Genomic DNA, 21,268 nt, shown 5'->3' with positions numbered 1-21,268 from the left:
AGTGAAGCAGGGACACAGAGTCCTCCCCGGGACAAAGTGATTTCTTGTTTTTTCATAAAACAGCCACAGCAGCAGCTGCAGCTGATGTGTATTGAGCACTTGCTGTATGCCTGGTGTTGTGGTACTAAGAACTTTTCATGTGTTAGCTCATTTAAACCTTGCAATATCCACGTTGTCGGAGAGGTATGATTATTATTTCCATTGCACAGGTGAGAAAACTGAGGAAGAGACGGGTTAGGTAATTCGTTAGGGTCAGTTTAAGGACTCAGGTAAGTGAAAAGTGTCCCCTATTATCCACTGATCTTTTTGACTTAGGTGTCTGAGGAAGACAGTTTAATTCAAACCTCATTCCTGGGCACCCAACCTGCCCTTCTCCCCCTAAAATCACAGACAAAACCCCAAGGCCTGCCCCTGGGGAGGGCGCTGAGGTCAAGGTGGCTGGAGAGCGTGGCTCCGGGCTTTGCGTGGATGCCAGTGGGCAGACCTGGCCTGGGGATTGCTTCGTTGATTCTCCTTCAGCTCTGGCCTCAGTTGGAAAGAATTTTAGTTTCTGCCTATCTCCTCTGTGTCTCTAAGTACAGATCTGTCCACCCATCTGTCCATCCATCTGTCCACACAGCCATTGAGTGCCTGGCACTGGGCTAAACATGGGGCACTCCCTGGGGCATATGGGAGGCATGGCCCCAGCCCTCCAGGAGCCGACCTTGCCAAACCTCTGCTTTGTAAGGAGAAAGGGGGTGTTGGGGGGCAGCCCTCTACCCCTCTAGAGAGAGATGTGGACCTTCTGGACACCAAGGGGCCACACCATGCTGGGGGATCTCCAGAGTGTCGATGCCAACTATCACGGCTTGTTCCAGGCTGTGCAATCTCTGCCCTGCAGAAATGCTCATCTAAAGCAGAGACCTTTCATCTCTTTCTAGGTTAGGAGCTTAAAGAGATGCACAAAAATGCAAACCTACCATGCATTTATTCTGCGCCAAACTTCTATAAGTAACCGGCCTCTGAAGGCTGTTAGGAAACCTGGTCATGTCTCCCGCACAGTTCCTTAAGGTCAGCGGGATGAGGCAGGAGTCAGGACCGTCTCTGGATGCAGAAAGATTGTCTTCATGTGGACAAATCAGTTCCTACAGATAGGAGTATTTAGGGAAAATAATCCCTTATCCTCAGACACAGTTAAAAGCTAATTGCATCCAGCGACGGTTAGTCAGGGTGCAGAGGGAATTAGAGCCTCTGGAATGGTGATGAAAAGAGGGATATCCTTTTGGGCTGGGTAGTGCACACATGCACACACACACATGCCCACACATGCCTACACACGCACACGCACACTCAGGCTCATTCACTCGCTCTGCCCTCAGACTTTATGCTAATTACGCTATCAGTAGATGCTCAGGGATGCTATTTCTGGCCCAACCGTTCTGGATTTCTGTTCTATCTCGTCGGAGCCTTGAGTCAGCAGTTCTGGTCCTCAGCGCCTGGTTTTCTCTGCTCCGCTCACAAGTAGGGCAGCTCCCTGTCAGGCTCTGTGTCACTGCTAGTCAGACATGGAAAGGAATTTCCCCCAGACCAGCTGACAGCCGCCTGCCGATGTGAACGGGCTGCTGCGCCGGAGGAGGGCACGTCACCCGTACCCACTCTCTGCTTACAGTGAAGGAAGGACGAAGAGCTCTGGAGCTTCTGAATGTGCTCCACCCTGAATGGTCTCTTTGGGGCCATGGGGAACCCTCTCCCGGTACGGATGGACGGAACCTGCAGCTCTCACCTGGTCCTCCATCCGGCTTCAGAAAACAGCTTTGTGTCGATTTTGGCAGCTGGGAGATCCCATCGCTGATTACACCTGAATGTTTTCCTTAAAAGGCCTCTTATCCCAGGTACAAAATAGCCTCTAAAACCAGCGAGTTTAAGCTCCAGAAGGACTCAGCAGATTAACACATCACCCTTCAAACCACATACGATATTTAAGCTCTTTTAACAAGGACCGAGACATTTTTATAGTGCTTATGGAATTTCCTGCTCTTCTCGGAAATAGTTCCCCAGAAGAACGATGGGTGACACTGGTTATGTTTTTGATCCCAAACAGAAGCAGTTCGCTGGCCCAGGTGGTTAATTGTTTCCGTCTTCCCAAGTTTGAGTGAAACTTGACTTTATTTCCAAGGAGGATCCTGAACTTTGGAGGCTGGAGTTCTGCTGCAGGCCACCTTGTTTATTTTTGCCTATGATCGTCAATCTAGTTTATAAAAGATAGCTACCGGAAGGAGTCTGGATTATCTAAAGAAAATTGTCACCTGAGAAAGGCCACTTAACATTAATCCACTTAATGAATCAAAATTTTATGGTAATTAGTGCGGAAAATGTTTAACTGGGTCTTTACCCTGAAAAAAGAAATGAAAAATCTTGAAAATGATTTATTTTGTATTTAACAACATGTAGACTTTAATGATAACCGTATGTTAATGCTTGGAAGGAACAGAGAATTCTGGCCATCTATTTCTGCCAGGTTTTCAGGCCTGCGTATTCTTCGCTTCGCATTTGCCTCCTGCAGCTCAAGCACAGATTCACTTTCCATCAGTACGGGAGGGCTTCGGGAGTTTTCTGAAGAGCTTCTCTGGTTCTTTGATCCTGACGTCCTCTCTTTGAAGCCAGCTTCTTCCTCATCCTTGGATTTCCCTCCTTCAGTTGTTCACAGATCGCCATTTCTCAGTGGCTTTGTGTGGCTTTTGAGCAGTTCCCCAGGATCAGTTTCCTGGACTTCATGGTGTCCTGCTTCACCTTCTGCTGGGTTGACCGTCTTCTTCGCAGTGGGTGGCATTGTTTGTTTGCCCCGACAGTCACACTCAAGGACTTGTGAAGCCCGGAGGAATATCTGAGGGCAGACCGAGTCTGCAAGTGGTTGCTTGGTTGATGACCGTCTTCCTAACGCTGACCTTTGCTTCCCCTTCTGTGACCTTGTTACTTTGGGAATATGGATGGTGGGGACCCTCTGCGTGGGATGGGGCAACAAGGAATATCTCCCCTGGGAACTTCATCATTTTCTGGTCATATTGATTGCTGGGAGAGCTGAGTAGCTGCTGATAGGCTTACTGAAATAGCCGTATGAAACTGAATGTTGTATTGGTATAAGGGTATTGTTGAAGGCAATATCCACCATATTCGCTGTCCCCTGGCAGAGGACCCATAGGAGAGGGCATGTTGAGAATGTCAGTCATGGAAAAAGCTGCTCATCCATGGCATGGCGTTTTTTTTTTTTTTTCATCTGCTGGTTTTTATGAATTGTGTAACTGATCACAATTGTTTCCCTTTTTGCTTTGGCTGTTGGGAAGCATAGAGCCAGACTTGCAGCTTACTCCAGCAAGGGCTGAGGTCAGTACTTCCAGGCCAACCTCACCCCCTCTGGCTTTTACCCACCTTTTCTCCTCGAATTTCTTTTTTTACTCTCTTGAATTGTAAGCTTAAATCCTTTTTAAAATTAGATAGGATATATTTTCCAAACAGTTATCTTGAGTGTCTCCTACTATTTCCATCTCCAAAGAATGGAATTATTTTGGTAAAGAAAGAAGCATTTTGAGGATCTCATTTAGTCTTCTTGGACATGGTGTTTCTGTTCTGATTTCTTTCTCCCATGTGATGAGACTTCTCAACACTAACTTAACTTTTGCATAGCCCTGGGGTTCTCAGGGTCAGCCTGCCTTCCTTCCTTCTTGTAGGAATCAAAGATTTAAAATGTATTCTGAGGGGGTGCTCCAGTGGCATTGTGGTTACGTTCGCACACTCCGCTTCAGTGGCCTGACATTCATGGGTTCAGATCCCTGGCACGGACCTACATGCCACTCATCAAGCCATTTTGTATCGCAGCATCCCCACATACAAAATAGAGGAAGATTAGCACGGGTGTTAGCTCAGGGCCAATCTTCCTCACCAAAAAAAAAAGTATCCTGAATTCTTAATTTTAAAATAAAAGTCACATCTCTCTTCACTGATTTCTTTCCTAGCACATTTTGGGTTGCCTCCCTGGGTGTAACAGTAGAGTCCTCAACCTTCATCTTCTATCATAACTGAATTGAAGGATTTTTTTTTTTCCGCATGAAGAGTAGCTGTTGGAGCTGTCCTTGCTTGAAAGGAACTTTGAAAGTTCTCGTGTAAATATGGTGAAGGCAACAAGGAAGACATATAGTAGATGAGCCCTTTTCAAGGAGAGAGCAACAGAACCTTCTGGAAAAGATGGGGTGTCACCTGAGCTTGCACTTCAGCCCAGGAAAACCACTCAGACTTGCAGAGGTGAGCACGTGAGATAGAATGTTGGAGTGGAGATTAGCAGAAGTGGCCCTGGGAGTGGAGGAGCCCAACAGTGTCCTGCCTTTTCTCTGTTCCTCATAAGATCGAAGACTTTTGCCAGGACCTTTTCCCATGTCCTCTGAGGTGTCATGCCACCCGTGTTTATGGAGCTCTGGCTGTGCATGGGGCACACCGCATGGCTGGAGGGCAGAGACACCAGACACAGACATGGATCAAGGGAGACTCCAGCGAGGCAGGAGAAAGCCAGGGCTTCAGTCTGCTAGCAGCTGAGGAAATGGGAGGAAGTCTCTGGGCTGGGCCAGACCGACCCCTCCCTGGAGCTGGCGGGAGCTGGGACGATGCAGGGGGGAATTGAGAGAGCTGGAGAAGTTGGGGCGGGAGATCCTCCTCGGCAGTGAGATCATGGGAGCATGCTGGCCCCACTCGAACACAGGATGGAGCAAGGGACAGGATCAAGGCCAGGACAGAGAATTGGGACTTTTTCCTGAAGGCAGTGGACAACTTTTGGAGCAAGGTCGAGTGACGTGAAAGCTGTATCTCCAAAGGCCCAGGAAAGAGGATCCTAGATCTGTGAAACCTGGGCAGAGAAAGTGCCAGCAGTGTGCCATTCTTAACGCCACCACCTGATCGTGTTTGCCGGTCGGCTTTGCTGGTCTCAGGCCCATAGTTACATGTGGTTGCTGAACTGGGGCCACACGTGAGGGCTGAGATGGAACAGCTCTCAGCTCTTAGAATCTCAGGAAAGGCAGTGAGCGAAGCGCTAGGCGCAGAATCGTAGGATGTAGGGCTGGACTTGGGGCCTCAGATGGAGGAACAAGTTGCATGTGGGCAGTGATGGCACCACCTCTGAAGGGTGGCTTCTAAAGAGAAGGCCCACGTGGTTTTGTGCAGCTTCCTCGCACTCCCCGCCATGGTGCACTGGATCGTGGTGAAGGCCAGTGCCTTGAAGAAACAGGCCCCTGCCCGGGCCTGTTCTCCATCTGTATTGACATTCTCAGCCCTCTCCAGATGGATGTTTCTGTGATCTGACCTACTTTCCTTCAGTGTGTGTGCTCGGGCTAATTAGCAGTGCAGGGGTCCTCTGCTTGTGTTTGAGAGGATCGCTGCTATGGCAACAAGAGACTTCCCCAAGGCCGGAGGCAAAGATAGAACCGCTCAAGTTTGTTTTCCTTGGGGTGTCAGAGGGGCTTCAAGCTCCTCGCCTTTCTCAACTGTGGCTCGGTCCCTTGAACCTCAGTGGGACTGATGCGCCTGTACCACATAGTTCATCTCTCAGTGTTGGGGATTTGGCAGGTTTGCTGATATTTCTGGTATGTGTCAGTAACTTGAGAATAGACTCATCTTATTCAGCAGTGATAGACCAGGCACATGGTAAGTGCCTTAATATATGCTGAATTGCTAACTGTTTTAGAAATGATGAGCGTATTCCTTGATTTATCCAGGTTTCTAGGGTGTCTTTGCCAGCCCTGGTGGTCTAGTGCTTAGCACTAGATTCAGCACTCTCACTGCTGTGGCCGTGGGTTCATTCCTGGTCAAGGAACCACGCCACCCCTCTGTCAGTTGTCACACTGTGGCAGCTGCGTGTTGCTGTGATGCGGAAAGCTGTGACACCGATAATTCAAATGCCAGCAGGGTCACCCATGGTGGACAGGTTTCAGCAGAGCTTCTAGACTAGGAAGAAGGACCTGGCCACCCACTTCCAAAGAAATTGGCCATGAAAACCCTATGAATAGCAGTGGAGCATTGTCTGATATAGCGCTGAAGGTGAGAGGATGGCGCAAAAAGACCAGGCAGGATTCTGCTCTGCTGTACATGGGGGTGCTAGGAGTCAGAATTGATTCTTCGGCACTAACAACAACTGGGGTATCTTGGGGACATCAGTAGGAGGGTTGGGAGTAGAGCCTGTCTAAGTGGGCTTAGCCTACCTTCAAGGTCCTAGAATACATGTGCTGTGGTCCCGAGGCCCACAGAGGCGCTGTTTGAGTTCAGAGCCTCATTAGAGCCATGGGTAGAAGTGTCTGGCATCGCTGGTCTGATCTAGAGAGGAAACAGTCTGCTGTTGCAGCCTCTGCCTTCCCGGGGTGGTCAAGGTGGAGTCTGGAGTACCAGCTGGGATGGAAGAGGCCGCAAGGAGGGGAGGAGCAGCTGGGCCATGTGAAGGCAGCGCCCCCTGTAAGGGAGGTCAGGAGAAAGCAGAGGGGGAAGACGGGACGCTTCTGTAGCCTCAGCCCCAGCTGAGGGCCAGGCCCGAGTGGGTGCTCATGCAGGTTGAATACGTGAGGGAATGAGTGAGTGGAATGCCAACTGCTTGCATTTTAATAATTTTAGCTGGAACCTGTGCTTTCTTATTGTATAAACCCATGATTTAACCTTCATGGAATGATTTGGGGTGTGGCAGGGTGGGGTGAGGGAGGCAGGAGGGGAGGCAGTAAAACAGGCAGGATGGGGTGTAGGGGTGTGGTTAACAGCAGTCACTGTGGACAACCACAACCCAGGGGGAGCTGTGCATCTTCAGGGTCTGCGGAACACTTAAGCTGGTTAAATGGCCGTGGACTGCTGTGTTTTGTGGTTTCTTGGTCTGACTTTAATAGTTTTTCTGATTTTTCCCTTTTTGTCAGCCGTTCTCCTTGGTATTATCAATGTGTCTTAAGCAGCCTGTCTTGGTCAGCCTGCGCTGCTGTAACAAAAATGCCACGGACTGGGCAGCTTAAACCCAAACAGTTATTTCTCGCAGTTCTGGAGGCTGGAGGTCCAAGGTCAGGGTGCCAGCATGCTCGGGTTCTTGGTGAGGCCTCTCTTCCTGTTTGCAGATGGTCGCCTTCTGGCACAGTGTCATCACATGACAGAGAGAGAGAGAGAGACCACGTGTCTCTTTCTCTTTTTATAAGGGCATTATTCACATCATGAGAGGCCCCTCATGGCCTCATCTAACCCTAATTACCTCCCAAAGGCACCGCCTCCCAGCACCATCGCCCTGGGGAGTGGGCCTCCACATATGGATGTGGGGACAGAAACCTTCAGTGCGTACACAGCCCTTTTTCTTCTCTAATCACTCTCCCTCCCCATTTTTTAGGTTTCACATTTTCTGTAGGCTGAATTACTAGAGAACCAAGTTTGTTTTGAATTGTGTATAAAGTGAACATCGAAAGGGCTTCCTTGAGGGTCTGAGAAGTTCTTCCATAAGGAAATCCCACAGGCTAGTGGCGCCTGGATTGTAGCTGCATCAGCGTCACGGGTGCCCAGATGGTATTTGTTTCTCCTCTGGTTCTTGGTCAAGTTGTTAACATCAGCGAGGTGGTGGTGTCAGCCTGCTGAGTGGAGTGTCACTCTGTCCTAACTTTCTGGCTGTCGGGATTCTAAGTCAAAGCACTTTGCTTTAATGCCTCCTGATTTCTTTTGTGGTACTATATTGAGGGGGAACAGTTCCTATAAAGAAGGAAAGGAACTTAGCACTGTTAGTACCAGTGAGGGTCCTGGTCCTGGGCTTTCATATTTGTTATTTCATTAATTGTCCCAATACCCTGCAAAGTAGATGCATTCTCTCTTTTGCCAGCTGAGGAAGCAGAGGCTCAGTGTGGTTAAGCGGTTGGCCTAAGGCCACACAACAAAGGAGGAAGAAGTCAGGATTTGAATTCCTGTCTCGTTTCAAAGCCCTCTCTTGTTATTGCAGCAAAATCCCCACCTGCTAAGGGTAAGGACACTTGGACGGGTCTATGCTTTCACGCATCATGGAAAGAAAAAAGGTAGCAGGTGCGTTCTAATTGTGTCTCCTTATTGTTTTTCCCTGCATTTTCCAAGTGCTAAGTTTGGCTGAAGGTCACACCCTCAGTGCCCAGGGAAGGGGTCACTTTCCTCCAAAAATGAGATCTAGGTTAGCACTTATGAATTTTGCAGCTCTGCTGGTAAGGTTCTTTGGACTCCCAGCCGCATATGGGCCTGAGAGATCTGTTTCTGCTAGAGAAACAAACGCCGGAGGTGCCGCGAATGATGGGATGAACAAGTTGCAGGATCCTTGCCTCCAGATGACACCCAGCGCTGACAGTGAGTGACGGCTTCCCGGGGCGGTGCTTTCCAAAGCAGGCCACATCACGCCACCCCCTGCCAGTTACCTTCCCTGCGAGATTGACACCATCATTAGCTATTTTCATAGAAACGCGAAAGTAAACCTTCTCAGTGTTTCCTGGAAATTTCATGTTGTTGCAGCCCGGGAAACAAATTTGATTTTCTGGCTTTTTGTTTGACACTGATGTAAAATACAAGCGGAAGAAAGTCGGCCCACTGTGAAGCTCTAGGACTATCCTGACATCGTGAGCCAAAACCTCAGACATACCCATCCAACATCCTTGGCCACAGTTTTAGAAAACACTCTGTATTGGGGGAAATTTTTAAATGTTTTGAGCAGTTTTGTTTTCATTTTATTTTTCTTTTGACCACAATGTAGATGCATTTTATGGCTTATTGTTCTGGGGGAGGTGAAGAAATGCTGGGAAAATGTAGGAGAGTTTTCAACATACCCACCAGAGGTTCCACTTTAATTCAGTCGTGAGTCTGTGTTCTGAGCTCAGAATGTGGTTGCTCTGAATGTAGAGCAGGAGACGGTGTTCGGGTTCCCAGGTGCGTCCCCAAACCTCCTGCACCTCTAAGGAGATGAAATCCTCTAGGAGCCTCTGGTGAGAAGGCCCAGATCCCCAAGCCTTGAGGGTTTCTGAGCCAGCCAGAAGCCAGCGGTGGGGGCCTGGCTAGCTGGGAATGGGCCCCAGCAGGCATATTGGGGGGTGGGTGCTGTGGGGTTCTGCGATTGGGTGTCACGGACATTCCTGCAGGCCCAGCCTGTGTTTAGGATCACACAAATGGGCCTTTCGATTGCATGTCACCAGGAGCTGCCTTTGCCGTACACCCTTGTTGTGGCATTAGGGGCCTGACACAGACCTCGCAGCTTGCCTGGCCTGTTTGTTCCGGATGTGCCCTTGCAGGGGGCTTCTCTGTGGAGAACTCATCTGGTGGCCAAAGATGGGGTTGCAGACTCTATAGTGGGCCTGGGCCTCTCCCTCCCCAGCTTGACCCAACCCCCCTAACTGTGTCAGCAAAGGTGTCCTTGGAGACCTGGCCTGCGCTCGCTGTGAGGGGAGAGCCAGGCCCTCACATCTCCCCAGTCCAGGCGTCAGCTGCTCCAGGGCCTGGCCACGGGCCTGAAGGAGGCAGACGCAGGCAGTGGGAAACAACAGCACGCATCTTGCACGTTTCCCACTGCAGCCTGTTTACCTGCTCTTCCAGCCGTCCCCCGACACTGGGGCGGGAGAGTCCATTTCCTTCCTCCTGGAGGGATGAACCAGTCGGGATGAGAATACCCCCCAATCTCTCCGTGGTCAGCCTGGCCAGACCACCAGGCCCCTCCCTCCTGGGGCCCCAGGCTCCCCAGCCCGCAGCGTATTTGCATTTCAAAGACACACAATGGGAGCGGACCGGGCGAGGCTAGGGGAGGCGGCGTGGGTGCAGAGGGAGGGTCTTCGCCCTCCCTCCTCCCGGCCTGGTTTCCGGAGCCCGCGATGGAGCTTTGTGAAGATGCAGGCGTCGGGGCTGCTCGGTGATGATGACATCACCGTGTCACACACAGGAGCCGGGCTGCCGGGGGGTTTAAGAGCAGATCCATTCGGACCACACCAGTGCTCACGCTCACACCCGCGCGCCCCGGGCAGAGCCGCGCGCGCCGGCCACACTCGCGCACACACTTAGGCGCGCGCCGACCGCACTCGCGCGCACACTTCCGCGGCGCTCGCTCCCCGGGCTCCGGCTCCGGCCGCGAGCCGCAGCTCCCCGCCGCCGCCGCCGCCGCCGCCACGGATGCCAGCAGCTGCTCCCATCTGCAGTGCAGCAGCCCCGGCTGCCGGCCGGCCCGCCCCGGGCTCCCGGCTGGAGGAATCGCGCCAGGACGCTGGCCCTGCTTGCGGCTAGCCTGCTCGCCAGGGCGCAGCGAGGATGGGAGGGTCGCAGTCCCTGCAGCCAGTCCCAGCCAGCGACTTGAATCAGGAGGCTTCAGAGGCAATGTAAGTGCTCTGCTGGGCCGCCCGGAACCCCCTCCCCCCAGAGGAGGAGAGGCTGCCGGGGCTTTGTTACTGTCGCGTCTCCTGATGACCGTGAAGCCTGGAGCTGGAGCTGGCCCGGGTTCTCGGCAGCCTTGCGTGGCTTTACCTGGTGGCTGCTCCATCTAGCATGTCGTACTCCCTCTAGAATGAGCATCTGGCGGTCCCAGGATATTGCCCGGGGGCAGAAATGACCCCCTGCAATTTGGTTTTGGTTGTTCAGCAGCCCGGTGCATGGTTGGGGGCTTCTGGTGCCATTAGCATCTTAACTCTGCACCCCTGGCGCAGTGGTATTTCCTGCGAGGGAACAGCCGGGTATCAACGAGGGCCTCTTGGGAAGAACCCTTCAGTGTGGTAGCTCGGTGCCCATGGAGACGGACCAATTTAGGGGCAGCCACTCGCATGGCTAGGCAGATGGTGTGGAGCATCGCTGGTGGGACATTCATTCGGGTTAGCCAAAGCATCGTATGCTCACTCCGGTGAACACTGTTGAGGACAAGGCCTCTTGCTATTATTAGTAAAGCCAGCAGAACGGTCTTGTCATTGGTCCATTGGTCGAGGTAGTATTTGACTGTGCGTTGATCCAGGAATCTGATCACTTCTCTAAACCACAGAGCTAATGTGCTCAGAAGTGGCCTTTATTCTGCATGAGTGTTTTTTAGAATTGCCGTTTCTATATGGTTGTCTCTACTTCCTACGCAGGCATGTCTGGAGGATGGGGCTCATTGACTAGATCTGGCTGCTGGAGCGTGTTTCAGCGGGTCCGGCTTGCATCCACAGTGGGCCTCCACAGCCCTGCCAACCTCTCCCCTTCCCCAGAGAAGAATATGTCTCAGAGAAGGGTGTTTTCTGGGGATTTGGGGCTGGGGGCGGTAAAGTGGTCAGTTCATGGGAGCCATTGATGTGTAGATTAAAGATAGCAGGGATTGGTCTGTGTGTTGTAGTAGGGACAGGAGCCATGTGGGGCTTCCTCACTTGTCCCCAGGCCTGGGCTTCCATGAGGAGCCGGCTCAGCGCGGTGATGTAATGCTGGGCCAGCCTCCTGGTTTTCCAGGCTCCGGCTCCTTAGCAGCGAACCATCCTCAGGAGCAGGTGTGCCCCGATCATTGGTCTTCACCCCTGTAACTTGAGAAAGCATCAGCTTACAATGGAGGCACGTCGCGTTGGACGCCCGTTCTTTAGTGCCATGCGCCTTGCACTATGCCTGCCCTGCTTTTCATCCATGTGTAGTATTGTTAGATGCATGGAAATACGTACTCCCGTGAAGGACTCGAGCCTAAGCAGAAAAGAACATTTCAATCCATTTTTTAAAACTCTTCAAACTGAAAATCAAACTTGCTATCAGGGCTCAGACCTGTCAAAGAGCTTAGGAGGCTGTAAAAGGTAATGTGATCGGGTCTTTGGGGAAAATAGGCTCCCCAGCCGTTGAAAATTCAGCTCACCAGTCTCCAACATCCCCACCTTCTTTCCCAGTTGAGTTGATAAATGACCAGTATTCTGTTGGCTGAGGGCTAAGTTTGGAGGGATTCTGTTAGGGAGAAGCTGCCTTTTTGGATAAAGTGCCCCAAGGTTCTGTCCTGTGGGGATAGTGGTACTTACATAAACTCCAGGCTGAATGGCCACATTGTGACGGAAACTGCTCATCAAATCTTGTGCGGTTGAGTGGGTCCATAAGCACCAGCCTGAGGCTTTGCTCCCCGGAACTGCTACTTCTGTAAAATCTCTGAATATAGATTTTTAAGATAGTATATTTCCTCATTCACAAAATCCCACTCGCCATCCCCTAATATTTTGTTTTGAAAAATAGAGTGGAAATGTTTGGGGCTGGTACCGTTCCTAGCAACTATTCTGTAAAATCCCATCCCTGCTGTTTGAATAACTGGGGCTTGTTTTTCTACTACAGATATGCTCATTTCCAGTCTAGAGGCTTTAAAAAAATGTATTGAGAGCACCTCTTTCTGCACAAGCTCAAGTCTTTAGCAATAGCATGTGTTTCCATGCACCTAAAAACGTATGCACATAAATGATACACAAGACATGTGGCGTGTGGTCCATGGCAGGAAAGAAGCTTCCCCTGTAAGACGATGCTGTCAGGGTGGCAGGGGTGGAGACGCACTCAGGGTGCACACCTGCGGCAAGGTACAGTCATGACAGCTGGAATCTAGAGTGAGCGTTTCTCTTTTTCTCTGATGGTTCCCTGGGAAAGATCAGCTTAAGGAGGGCTGGTGCGTAAGAGTGAAACAAAAAAATGGGAAGATGAGGATGATTTGGAAGAGCCTGCAGGAATTCTTTTTAGTTCTGGGATTTCTTTCCTTCAGATTTCACATTTGGGATGCCTTTGGGCAGCTGTTGTAGCCCCCCCCCCCCCATAGCTTCCCTCTGTATAGGAGTGCAGTAGGGCAAGGAGGCGGGAGATCCGGAGTCCTGTGTCTCCCCTTTGGGGAGGAGCAGCATAAAGCCTGGAGGAGCAGGAAGGCGTATGGGAGATTGAGGTTGGGCAGGGGGATGGAGGTCAAACCTTGGCCCATCCCTTGCTACCCCGAGGGTGGTCTGCAGACAGCTGCATCAGCTTCCCCTAGAAACTTGCTGGAAATGCAGAATCTCAGGCTCCACCCTCGATTGACTGAATCAGAATCTCTGTTTTAATTAGTAATTTGTAAAGATGCCCTGATTTGTAGGCTGCAAAGTTTGAGAAGCCCTGTGCTAGTCAACTCTCTCCATCCTGGTCCATGAGGAACCGCTGGCCACTTACCGAGCTGCTGCTTTCCTGTCTGGGAAAAAAGTTCTGGTAGCAACAGTAGCCATTCCTTCCAAATAGAAGAGGGGTGGCAGGAAGAGAATTCTGCTGCAGAAAACACTTTGCGTGGATGGGTGGGAGATACGGGAAAGGGGTGGGAAGTGCTTGAGGAGATGTGGTCTGCCTCTATTGATTATACCTGCCGTTGGAGCCTTCCTTCCGTGGCAGCCCCTTGTGGCTGAGCTTCTGCTAAGCGCAGCAGCAGCATTAAGTACTTTGTCCTTTGTGTAGTTGGAGACCCCGGTTCCAGGGTTTCCCTCAGCTTCCTCCACATCCCCACACCCACCGAGAGGCAGCTGGGGGGCCATTACCTGAGAGTGATTTGTTCTGTTGGCAAGTTCAGCCTGCTTCGACTGTGGCACCACTCATGTCTTGGGCTCTAGAAAACAGATCACAAATAGGGAAACCCATGCCTCTATTGATCCATGGGGATCCAAATAGAAGGGCCAGGATGGATGGAGAGAGGTGATGAAGGATGAAGCAACAGGTCCTATGATTGATGAGACAGGAGAAGGAAGGTTAAAGACGGTGGTTTTACGCTCCGATGACTAAGAAGGATGTGGCGTTAGCCAGGACGAGAAAACCAGGTTAGGAGCACATTTGGGGGAAAGTTCACGGGTTTGGGCTGGGATTGGAGAAGCAGGGGAGATCAGAATTGTAGCTGAGAGAGTGGCCACGACCAGAGAGAGATCGTGGGCGCTGCCTCACGAGGTAAAGTGGTCCCAGGAGGGGTTTGGAGCTTTCCACGCGTCTGTGACCACAGACGAGAAAGCAGAGATTTGGTCCCTTCCCCCCTCATGTGGCTCCTCACCCTCTTTGAGTCTGAGAGCTGCTGAGAGGGTCCAGTGACTCTGATTTTCCCCACCTGCCTCAGAGGGTTTCTCAGAGGTGAGGTGCCATGTCTGTAAAAAGTCCAAGAAGATGAAAGCACCAGTCTGCAGCAAAAGCGGAGACAGTCTGTGCTCAAAAAGTGACAGCATTTCAGGAGGCCAGGAGGGGCCGCTGGGGCTCCTGGTAGGAATCTTTCTTTAGGCCTCATTGGGTCTTTTTCAAAGCGTTGTTTCTTGGGGCGACCCTTGGCAAAGTCATTTGGGTAAATGACAGCATTCCCGAGGGCTACACACAGTTTCTCAGTTCCTGGAAGCAGATTTTATCTGGGATATTATCGCTGGACCAAATTAGCAGAGTTTTGTTCCCCCTGAGAATGAAAACGCTGCAAGGTTGTCTGTAGAATGGGAGTTGCCTTAGTCCCAAAGGGGCTTCTCAGTGCTGCCTTAGTTCAGGCCGCCATCACAGAAATACTGCAGACGGGCAGCTTAAGCGACAGACTTATTTCTCCTAGTTCTGGAGGCTGAGAAGTCCAAGATCAAGGTGCTGGCAGATTACCGTTCGGTGAGACCCCTCTTCCTGGTTTACAGATGGCTGTCTTCTCTTTATGTCCTCACAGGGCGGAGAGGGAGAGAAAGGGAGAAAGCTATCTCTTCCTGTAAAGGCACTAATCCCATCATGACGGCTCCATCCTCATGGCCTAATTACCTTCCAAAGGCCACACCTCCTAATACCATCACATTGGAGATCAGAGTTTCGACTATAAATTCAGGGGGCTGGGTGACACGAACATTGAGTCCATAACAGGTGCTTTTTTCCTCGGCTGTCATTCCTGGATATCTCCAGCATGGCCCCTGTGGCCAGGTGCCCATGTCCAGAAGGATCCTGGCCGTTCAATACCTTCTCTGTGGAACTTATCTTTAGGCTTTCTCTCAGGTGGGCAAAAGGCAAGAACATTCCAAGTCCCTCCGGGTAGCTGCCAATTGTCCAACGGGTCAGGCCATCCCTTTCTGCTGGGGCACCGGGACAGGGCACTGATGGGAGAGAGAGCAGCTAGGACTGGGATACTGCTGGAGTGACTGTGGGTGAGCGTTACATCCGGGTCAGTGGATTCTGGACCACTCTCTCCCCATCCCCAGGTTTCTTTCCACTGTCTACAGCCTGTTTCTGTGGCTATATTTTTGGTTGCCTAGGAACCGCTTGAGCCTGAAATATGATTGGCTCTTCTTGCCAGATGGATTGCCTGAGCCAGGGCAGCGTCTGGGGTAAGCAAAGGATGTTGAACAATTCCATCCTTCCCTCTTAAGATTAATGATGAGGACAGGCATTGTCAGCAATTGTTCCATGAAAGCCCATTGTTCATGGACTGATGCCCTTGTTTCAGGTTGGACTGGGGGAGACTGGTTGGCCACGAGAACTGGCGTAGTCAGAACTGTTCCTATACATGGCGTGTTGAAGCGATAGCTCAGGCGGCGGTGGTTCTGTTTATATTTACCAATTCACTTTAGCAGTTGTTTCTGGAGAGCGGGTGTGTGTTGTTTGCCGTTGCCAAATGTGAAAACAGAGCTGGATGCTGTGGTGTCAAAGCCGAGAGAGAGCGGCTCTTCTCTTAGCCTTGCTGAGTAGACTCAGGTGTTTTCCATTATAGAAGTATTATATCTGTTAACCCTACAAGGCAGGCACTTCTACTCCCATTTTAAAGATAAGAAAACTGAGGCCTCTGGATGGCTTAAATCAAGGGTCAGCAAACTTTCTCTGTAAAGGGCCAGATAGTAAGTATTTTAGACTTTGCCGACCATATGCTCTGCTGTTACAGTGCAGAAGCAGCTGTGGACAGTTAGTAAACGAGTGTTCCAATAAAACTTTATTTGCAAAAACGGGCAGTGAGTTGTAGTTTGCTGGCCCCTGGTCACACAGCTGGTTGGTGCAGTGCCGGGACCACGTCCCCTAGCTTTGTGACCCCGTGGCCAACATGAGGGTCCTCAAGTCTTCGGCCTGGCCACCTTCTTTGTTTCTCTGCCCTCCCTCTCAGACATCCCGTCCGTGCTTGTGGATTTAAATACTCTCATGTACCGAGAATGCCGGGATCCGTGTCCTTCCCTCTCACCTGACCACAGGACCTATCCAGCTGCTTACTTCCACTCTCCTGTTGGGTTTCTGAGGGCGAGCTCAGGCTTAGCGTGTCCAGAATAGAACTGATGACCTTCCTCCCCTCAAAAACAAAAACACACATATCAACTAACCCAGTCCCCACCCCAGCTCCACATCTCACCACGCGGCACCTCATCCACCCAGCTGCTCCAGCCAAAAACCTGTTAGTCCAATCTTGTCTTCTCCTTTTCCCTCCCCTCTCTTCTTCCTAAAACAGTCCGGATCATGGTCCTTCCCTGTCTCTGCTTCCCGTTGCTTTTAGTCTAAAATCCAACCCCACTGTCTGGACCTGCAGGCCTGGCCCCTGCCTCTCCTCCCCTTGCCTGCTGATCTCAGGCCACACTGGTCACCTGTCACACAACGCCCGCCTGCCTCAGAGCCTTTGCACATGCTGTAAGCCATCCAGAAAGCATTCTGCCACATGCTGGCATAGCTGGCTACTCTAGTTTTCATTCTTGACAGGTTTTCCTGCCACTATTCTCCGGTGCTGTCCACTAGAACCTTCTGTGATGATGGAAAGGTTCTATAATCTGCATTGTCCAATATGGTAGCCACTAGCCCCATGTGGTTATTGAGTGCTTGAAATATGGGTCACGCATCCAAGAAACTGAATTTTGAATTTTATTTGACTTTAATTAATTTAAATTTAAATAGCCACATATGGTAAGTGGCTGTTGTATTGGACAACGCAGCCCTCTATCATTCTCTTGTTTGGTTCTTCCTAATACTCAGCACCATTTGTAGTTATTTGGTTTGTCTCTTTTAACTGTTCTCATCAGAATGTAAGCAACTGAGGGGCATTCTCCTTGTTTATACTTGTGTCCCCAGCACCTCACCCAGTGCCTGATGCCTAGTAGATAATGTGTTGAATGAATGAATGCATGAACAAATGAATGGATGTCTTACGATTAGAAGAACCATAGGGTGTCTGCTCCACACTGAGCCATCCTGTGGGGCCCTGCAGTCAGGGACTTGGAGGAACAAGGAGAGGCTGGGCTGGACTTCGGGCGTTAAGGTTCTGTGGGCCTGGCGTGAGGACATGGCCCGTTGCTACAAATACAGCCAGTTCAGTGCTCTGCCTGCCTGTCGCCACCATGTGGCATCACAGGATCCTGCGGGTGCCACTGGTAAAAGGAAGCACGTTCCTGCCTAAATGCCCTTGCAGGAGAAAGGATGCGCTGCAGCTGCGGCTGATGAGCAGGTCACTCAGGTGACACTCGGAGCCTCTCCCCTTCCCCCACCCCGCAGCCTGCTATCTCCCCTCCCAGATGGTTTGCTCTTCTTACTGTCTGTTTTCTCCCAAACCTCTTCGGGCAGCTCCCCTCCACCCACCTCCGCGGGCGGCTTCCTGTCCATCTCTTGGCTGGTCTCTTTCCTGCCTTCAGCTGCCTCCACCTGAGGAAGCCGCTCCCTGCTGGGTAGATGAGGCGGCTGCTGCAGGCCCTGCAGAGGCTTACGAGGAGGCTGGGGTGGGCCTGTGAGCAGTAAATTACCTTTGTTCCTGTATCCTTAGCCCTTGCAAAGGAAAGCAGCTCCTGGGACCAGGAAGGTGGGTCTTCTGCACGATGCATCCCGTGGCTGTGCAATAAATTACCTCTTGGGATGGTGGACTTCCCGCAGGTTTTGTACCTGCCAGCCCTCCTTATTTAAAAGGCTTTTTTCCTCTGGGTTTGCTGCTTTTGCTGTTTCCTCTGCTTTCTCCTTAAATGGAAGAAGCAGCAGCCACTGGCTCTGGGCAGAGCAGTGGGGGCCTGGGGTGGTGGGGGTGGAGGCAGGGGTGAGGGCGGCCCCTCTGCCCATGGTTTGCTCCAGCCCTGCTAAGAGGCGGTCATAGCAGCTCTGTGTCCTTATGGGGCTGACACCTGAGGCTGACTGCTGGGCCCCGTTTGCTATCAGCATCCCAGCTTCACTTACTCCAAGGTGTTTGTGTTTGTGGCGTTCCAGAGTCTGACATTTTTTAGAGCTGGAAACATCAGCATCTTAGAAATCACAGAGGGCTTTTTTTTTTTTTTTTTTGGCTTCTGCAAGTTTTTGATGAATTACAATGACTGAAAACAAAGCTTGAAAAAAGGAGGATATCGAGATTAATTACTGCAGAAGGGAGGGATTGAATTAAAGATGAGAGCTCAAACTGTGTAAAAGTTTTAATTTTGAAATTCTGTAATTCTATAATTGACAGAGGGCTTTTTCTTTCTTTCTTTCTGTCTTTTTTTTTGAGGAAGATTAGCCCTGAGCTAACATCTGCTGCCAATCCACCTCTTTTTGCTGAGGAAGACTGGCCCTGAGCTAACATCCGTGCCCATCTTCCTCTACTTTATATGTGGGACGCCTACCACAGCATGGCTTGCCAAGCGATGCCATGTCCTCACCTGGCATCCGAACCAGCGACCCCCAGGCTGCTGAAGCAGAACATGTGCACTTAACTGCTGCGCCCCCGGGCTGGCCCTTGAGGGCTTTTTCTTAATAGAAAGTTGTTTTAAATGCCACAAACACCTCATTTGTGAAATATCATGCAGGCCTTCCCTGCTAGTTATCATTCAGAGAGAGTCAGGTGGTCATTTTAATCTTTTCCCTTTAACTTTCAATTTGGTAAAAAATAGATTTTTACGTGGCCTCTATCATTTGGTAAGCTTAAATCAGAGGCATCCTCTCAGGGCACAGATCGCAGATTCTCTCTCCCTGGAGGAAAAGCAGTGGATGTTCGGGGATAAGAATGACCGTCAGTGGGCCCTTGGTCCAGGCCCTCCATTGCATCTTAGCTTCTGTCTTTGCCCCAAAGTGTCTTTCTCTTTTCTGAGTCCTTCCATCTCCTCAGGGGTGTTCCACAGACCAGTTTCCAAGGCAGGCGGGTGTTTTCTCTCTTCATCCCAAATGGGAAGTGGCTAAAGACGTGCTCTGTGTCCAGGTTGAAGCTTGACATCTGTCAGACACCCGGGGCTGCTCTTTGTCCACTGCTGGGGGAGAAAACCCAGTGGGGGACAGTATCACAATAGAGTTGCTGACCGGTGTGCAGCGGCCCGCCCCGGAGGAGCTGTGTTTTCTACAGTCCCTGTGCAAGCCCCATCTTTAATGGGGAGCACATCTGGGTCTCTCTGGAACTTCAGAAGCAATCTGGATCAAAGAGGGCTCCAGCTTCTGAGAGTTACAGGAGTAGCTTTGCCATTAACCAGGGCCCTGGGGAGGTTGCTAATTGTCCATTGTCCTGCTTTAAAGGGACATGCCTAGAGCCGTCTGGAAGTATTTTCCTTCCAGGAACAAGGCAGGAGAGGCTGGCTTGACTTGAGGGAAAACAGCTGCACACATGTAGGTCATGCGTGGAATTTCCCAGCCCGGCCTGGTTCGGAAGAGGATCTGTGACCGAGTTCATTTCCTTTAATGCATCAAGGGGAGAAAGAATGGTCCCGAAGACACTTTTCCTGGAGGGCAGGGCTGCTGGGAGAGTGAGAGTCATCACTCCTGGGGGCTAAGGAAGAGTCAGAGGGTTTGCGAGAGGCCGCTGGGCGGCGGGATGGACGGATGCAGGGTCCGGCCCCTCCCGGTGGCTCTCCAGCCCGGGTGTGGTGAGCCCGCAGTTTTGACTCGTCTTAAACCAGTGACTGGCAAAGTTTGTGTGTGCTAAGCAGTGGCAGTCTTGTGACCAGGAGCCTGGGGTCTAAAGGGGTGTCCCTGGGCAGGACTACACCCAGAATGTTTCCTTCCTCAGAAGGCCTTTGCCTGTGGCCTTAGCTAGGCACCTGTGGTTACAAGTGAAAAGGCAAACAATTCAAACTGACTAAAAGAAAAGAGGCAATGTGTCTCTTGTGATTGATTGACAGGTAGGACTCTTCCAGGGGTAATTGTCATGACTTTGGGAAAAGGGACCTCTCCCCCACCCCCCAAAAGAAAAACCTCCCTGGAAAACCTGAAGTATCAGAGTTTGTGGCCTTTAGAATCACATTCTCTGATCCACGACAGGCGACTTACTCCTGGGGCTGCCTCTCTAACCTTCTGGGGGGCTTTCAGCTGCTGGGGAGTGGAGGGGCGCATTGCAGCCTCTGGGGCTGTCTGCACGGACCTAGAGCCCAGCTGGGGCGGCGGGGACCCAGGGCCCTCAGTTGGTCTATGAACTGACCTTCAGCAGCTCTGCTTGTGTGTCGTGCCCTGACTAGGGTGTCATGGGAGGCAAGCCCGGTCCTGGGACAACTCCCGGGGGTCTTGGCACCTGTCCCGAGTGTCTTTAGGTACCAGGACAAGGCTGGAGAGAAGTGACCTGAGACACAGGGAAAGGAGGGGCAGGAGTGTGGGCATGTGTAGCTGGAAGCTTCCAGCGGTGTTTTCCTGAGACCCTTGCTGCTGATGGTTCTGGACACTAGACAGAGGTGGGGTGAGTGGGAAGGAGCTCCTGGTAAGGAGGGAAAGGTGTGCTCTGGAAAGTAATGCTTCACGGTGCTGTCTGTGAGGATGGAGAAGAGCAGGGCTTCAGAAGCAGAGATGTGTTTGTTCTTGAAGTCCGTCGTGTCTACCTAGTAACAGATGTGGGAAGAGTGTGTCCGAGCCAACCCCTCTCTGGGACATAGCACAGTCCTGGGGCTATCCCCAGATTCCAAGGCCACCATGAGATGGAGCTGGGGCCCTGTGGTCACCAGCCACCTGCTCCAGTACACACAAGGCAGTGGGCTGGGGGCTGAGCACAGGCTGTGGCGGGCGAGCTCGTCTCCTCCTGCCTTTCTCTCTCTCGTGTCCACCCTCTGCGTGTGCGACCGTGGCCCTGGCCGTCACTGGGGCTCAGCAGACTGCGAGGGTTCTTTCTCCTGACTGGGAGCCTCCTGTTTCCTCTTTGTCTTTCCGGCTGGTGTGACTGTGTGTCTGTGTCTGTGACCTGTGTATTTTACATGGACCAGAGAAGCAGGTGGCATTGAGACTGAGGGGTGCTGATGAACTGAGCCAGCCGCTCCCGAGATACGGAGGGGAGAGTCTGCCTAGGTCAGCACGAACCAGCCCATCGCCACTGTTAGGAGCAGCGCAGAGTTGACAAATACCACCTTAAAAATCTGGCTCAGTGCGAACCTGCGCTGTGTTCCTGGGCACGTGGCATTGTCTGCTCACTCCATGCACTCAGGACCATCAGCTTCTGGAACCT

At 51.5% G+C, this 21,268-nt stretch overlaps 1 protein-coding gene across 44 annotated transcripts in view; it reads left to right on the top strand.

Annotated features, from left to right (window-relative positions):
* The window catches only part of TACC2 (transforming acidic coiled-coil containing protein 2), a 209,719-nt gene that overhangs the window by 121,858 nt on the left and 66,593 nt on the right, over positions 1-21,268 (top strand). For 4 of the 44 annotated variants that reach the window (XM_014830734.3, XM_014830732.3, XM_014830733.3 and 1 more), the window contains exon 1: positions 9,904-10,337. The exons of 39 other annotated variants lie outside the window; for them this stretch is intronic. In XM_014830734.3, coding sequence (XP_014686220.1) covers positions 10,270-10,337 — 68 coding nt within the window. In that variant the 5' untranslated portion in view covers positions 9,904-10,269. Of the gene's footprint in view, positions 1-9,829; positions 10,338-21,268 lie in introns of those variants that run through there. One more of the 44 variants, XM_070481958.1, reaches the window with a different exon arrangement.

This window comes from Equus asinus, chromosome 2 (assembly GCF_041296235.1).
Source record: "Equus asinus isolate D_3611 breed Donkey chromosome 2, EquAss-T2T_v2, whole genome shotgun sequence".
NCBI classification, from domain to species: Eukaryota; Metazoa; Chordata; class Mammalia; order Perissodactyla; family Equidae; genus Equus; species Equus asinus.
The sequence above is the reverse complement of the archived record's forward strand: the minus strand, read 5'-3'. Positions and strand labels throughout refer to the sequence as shown.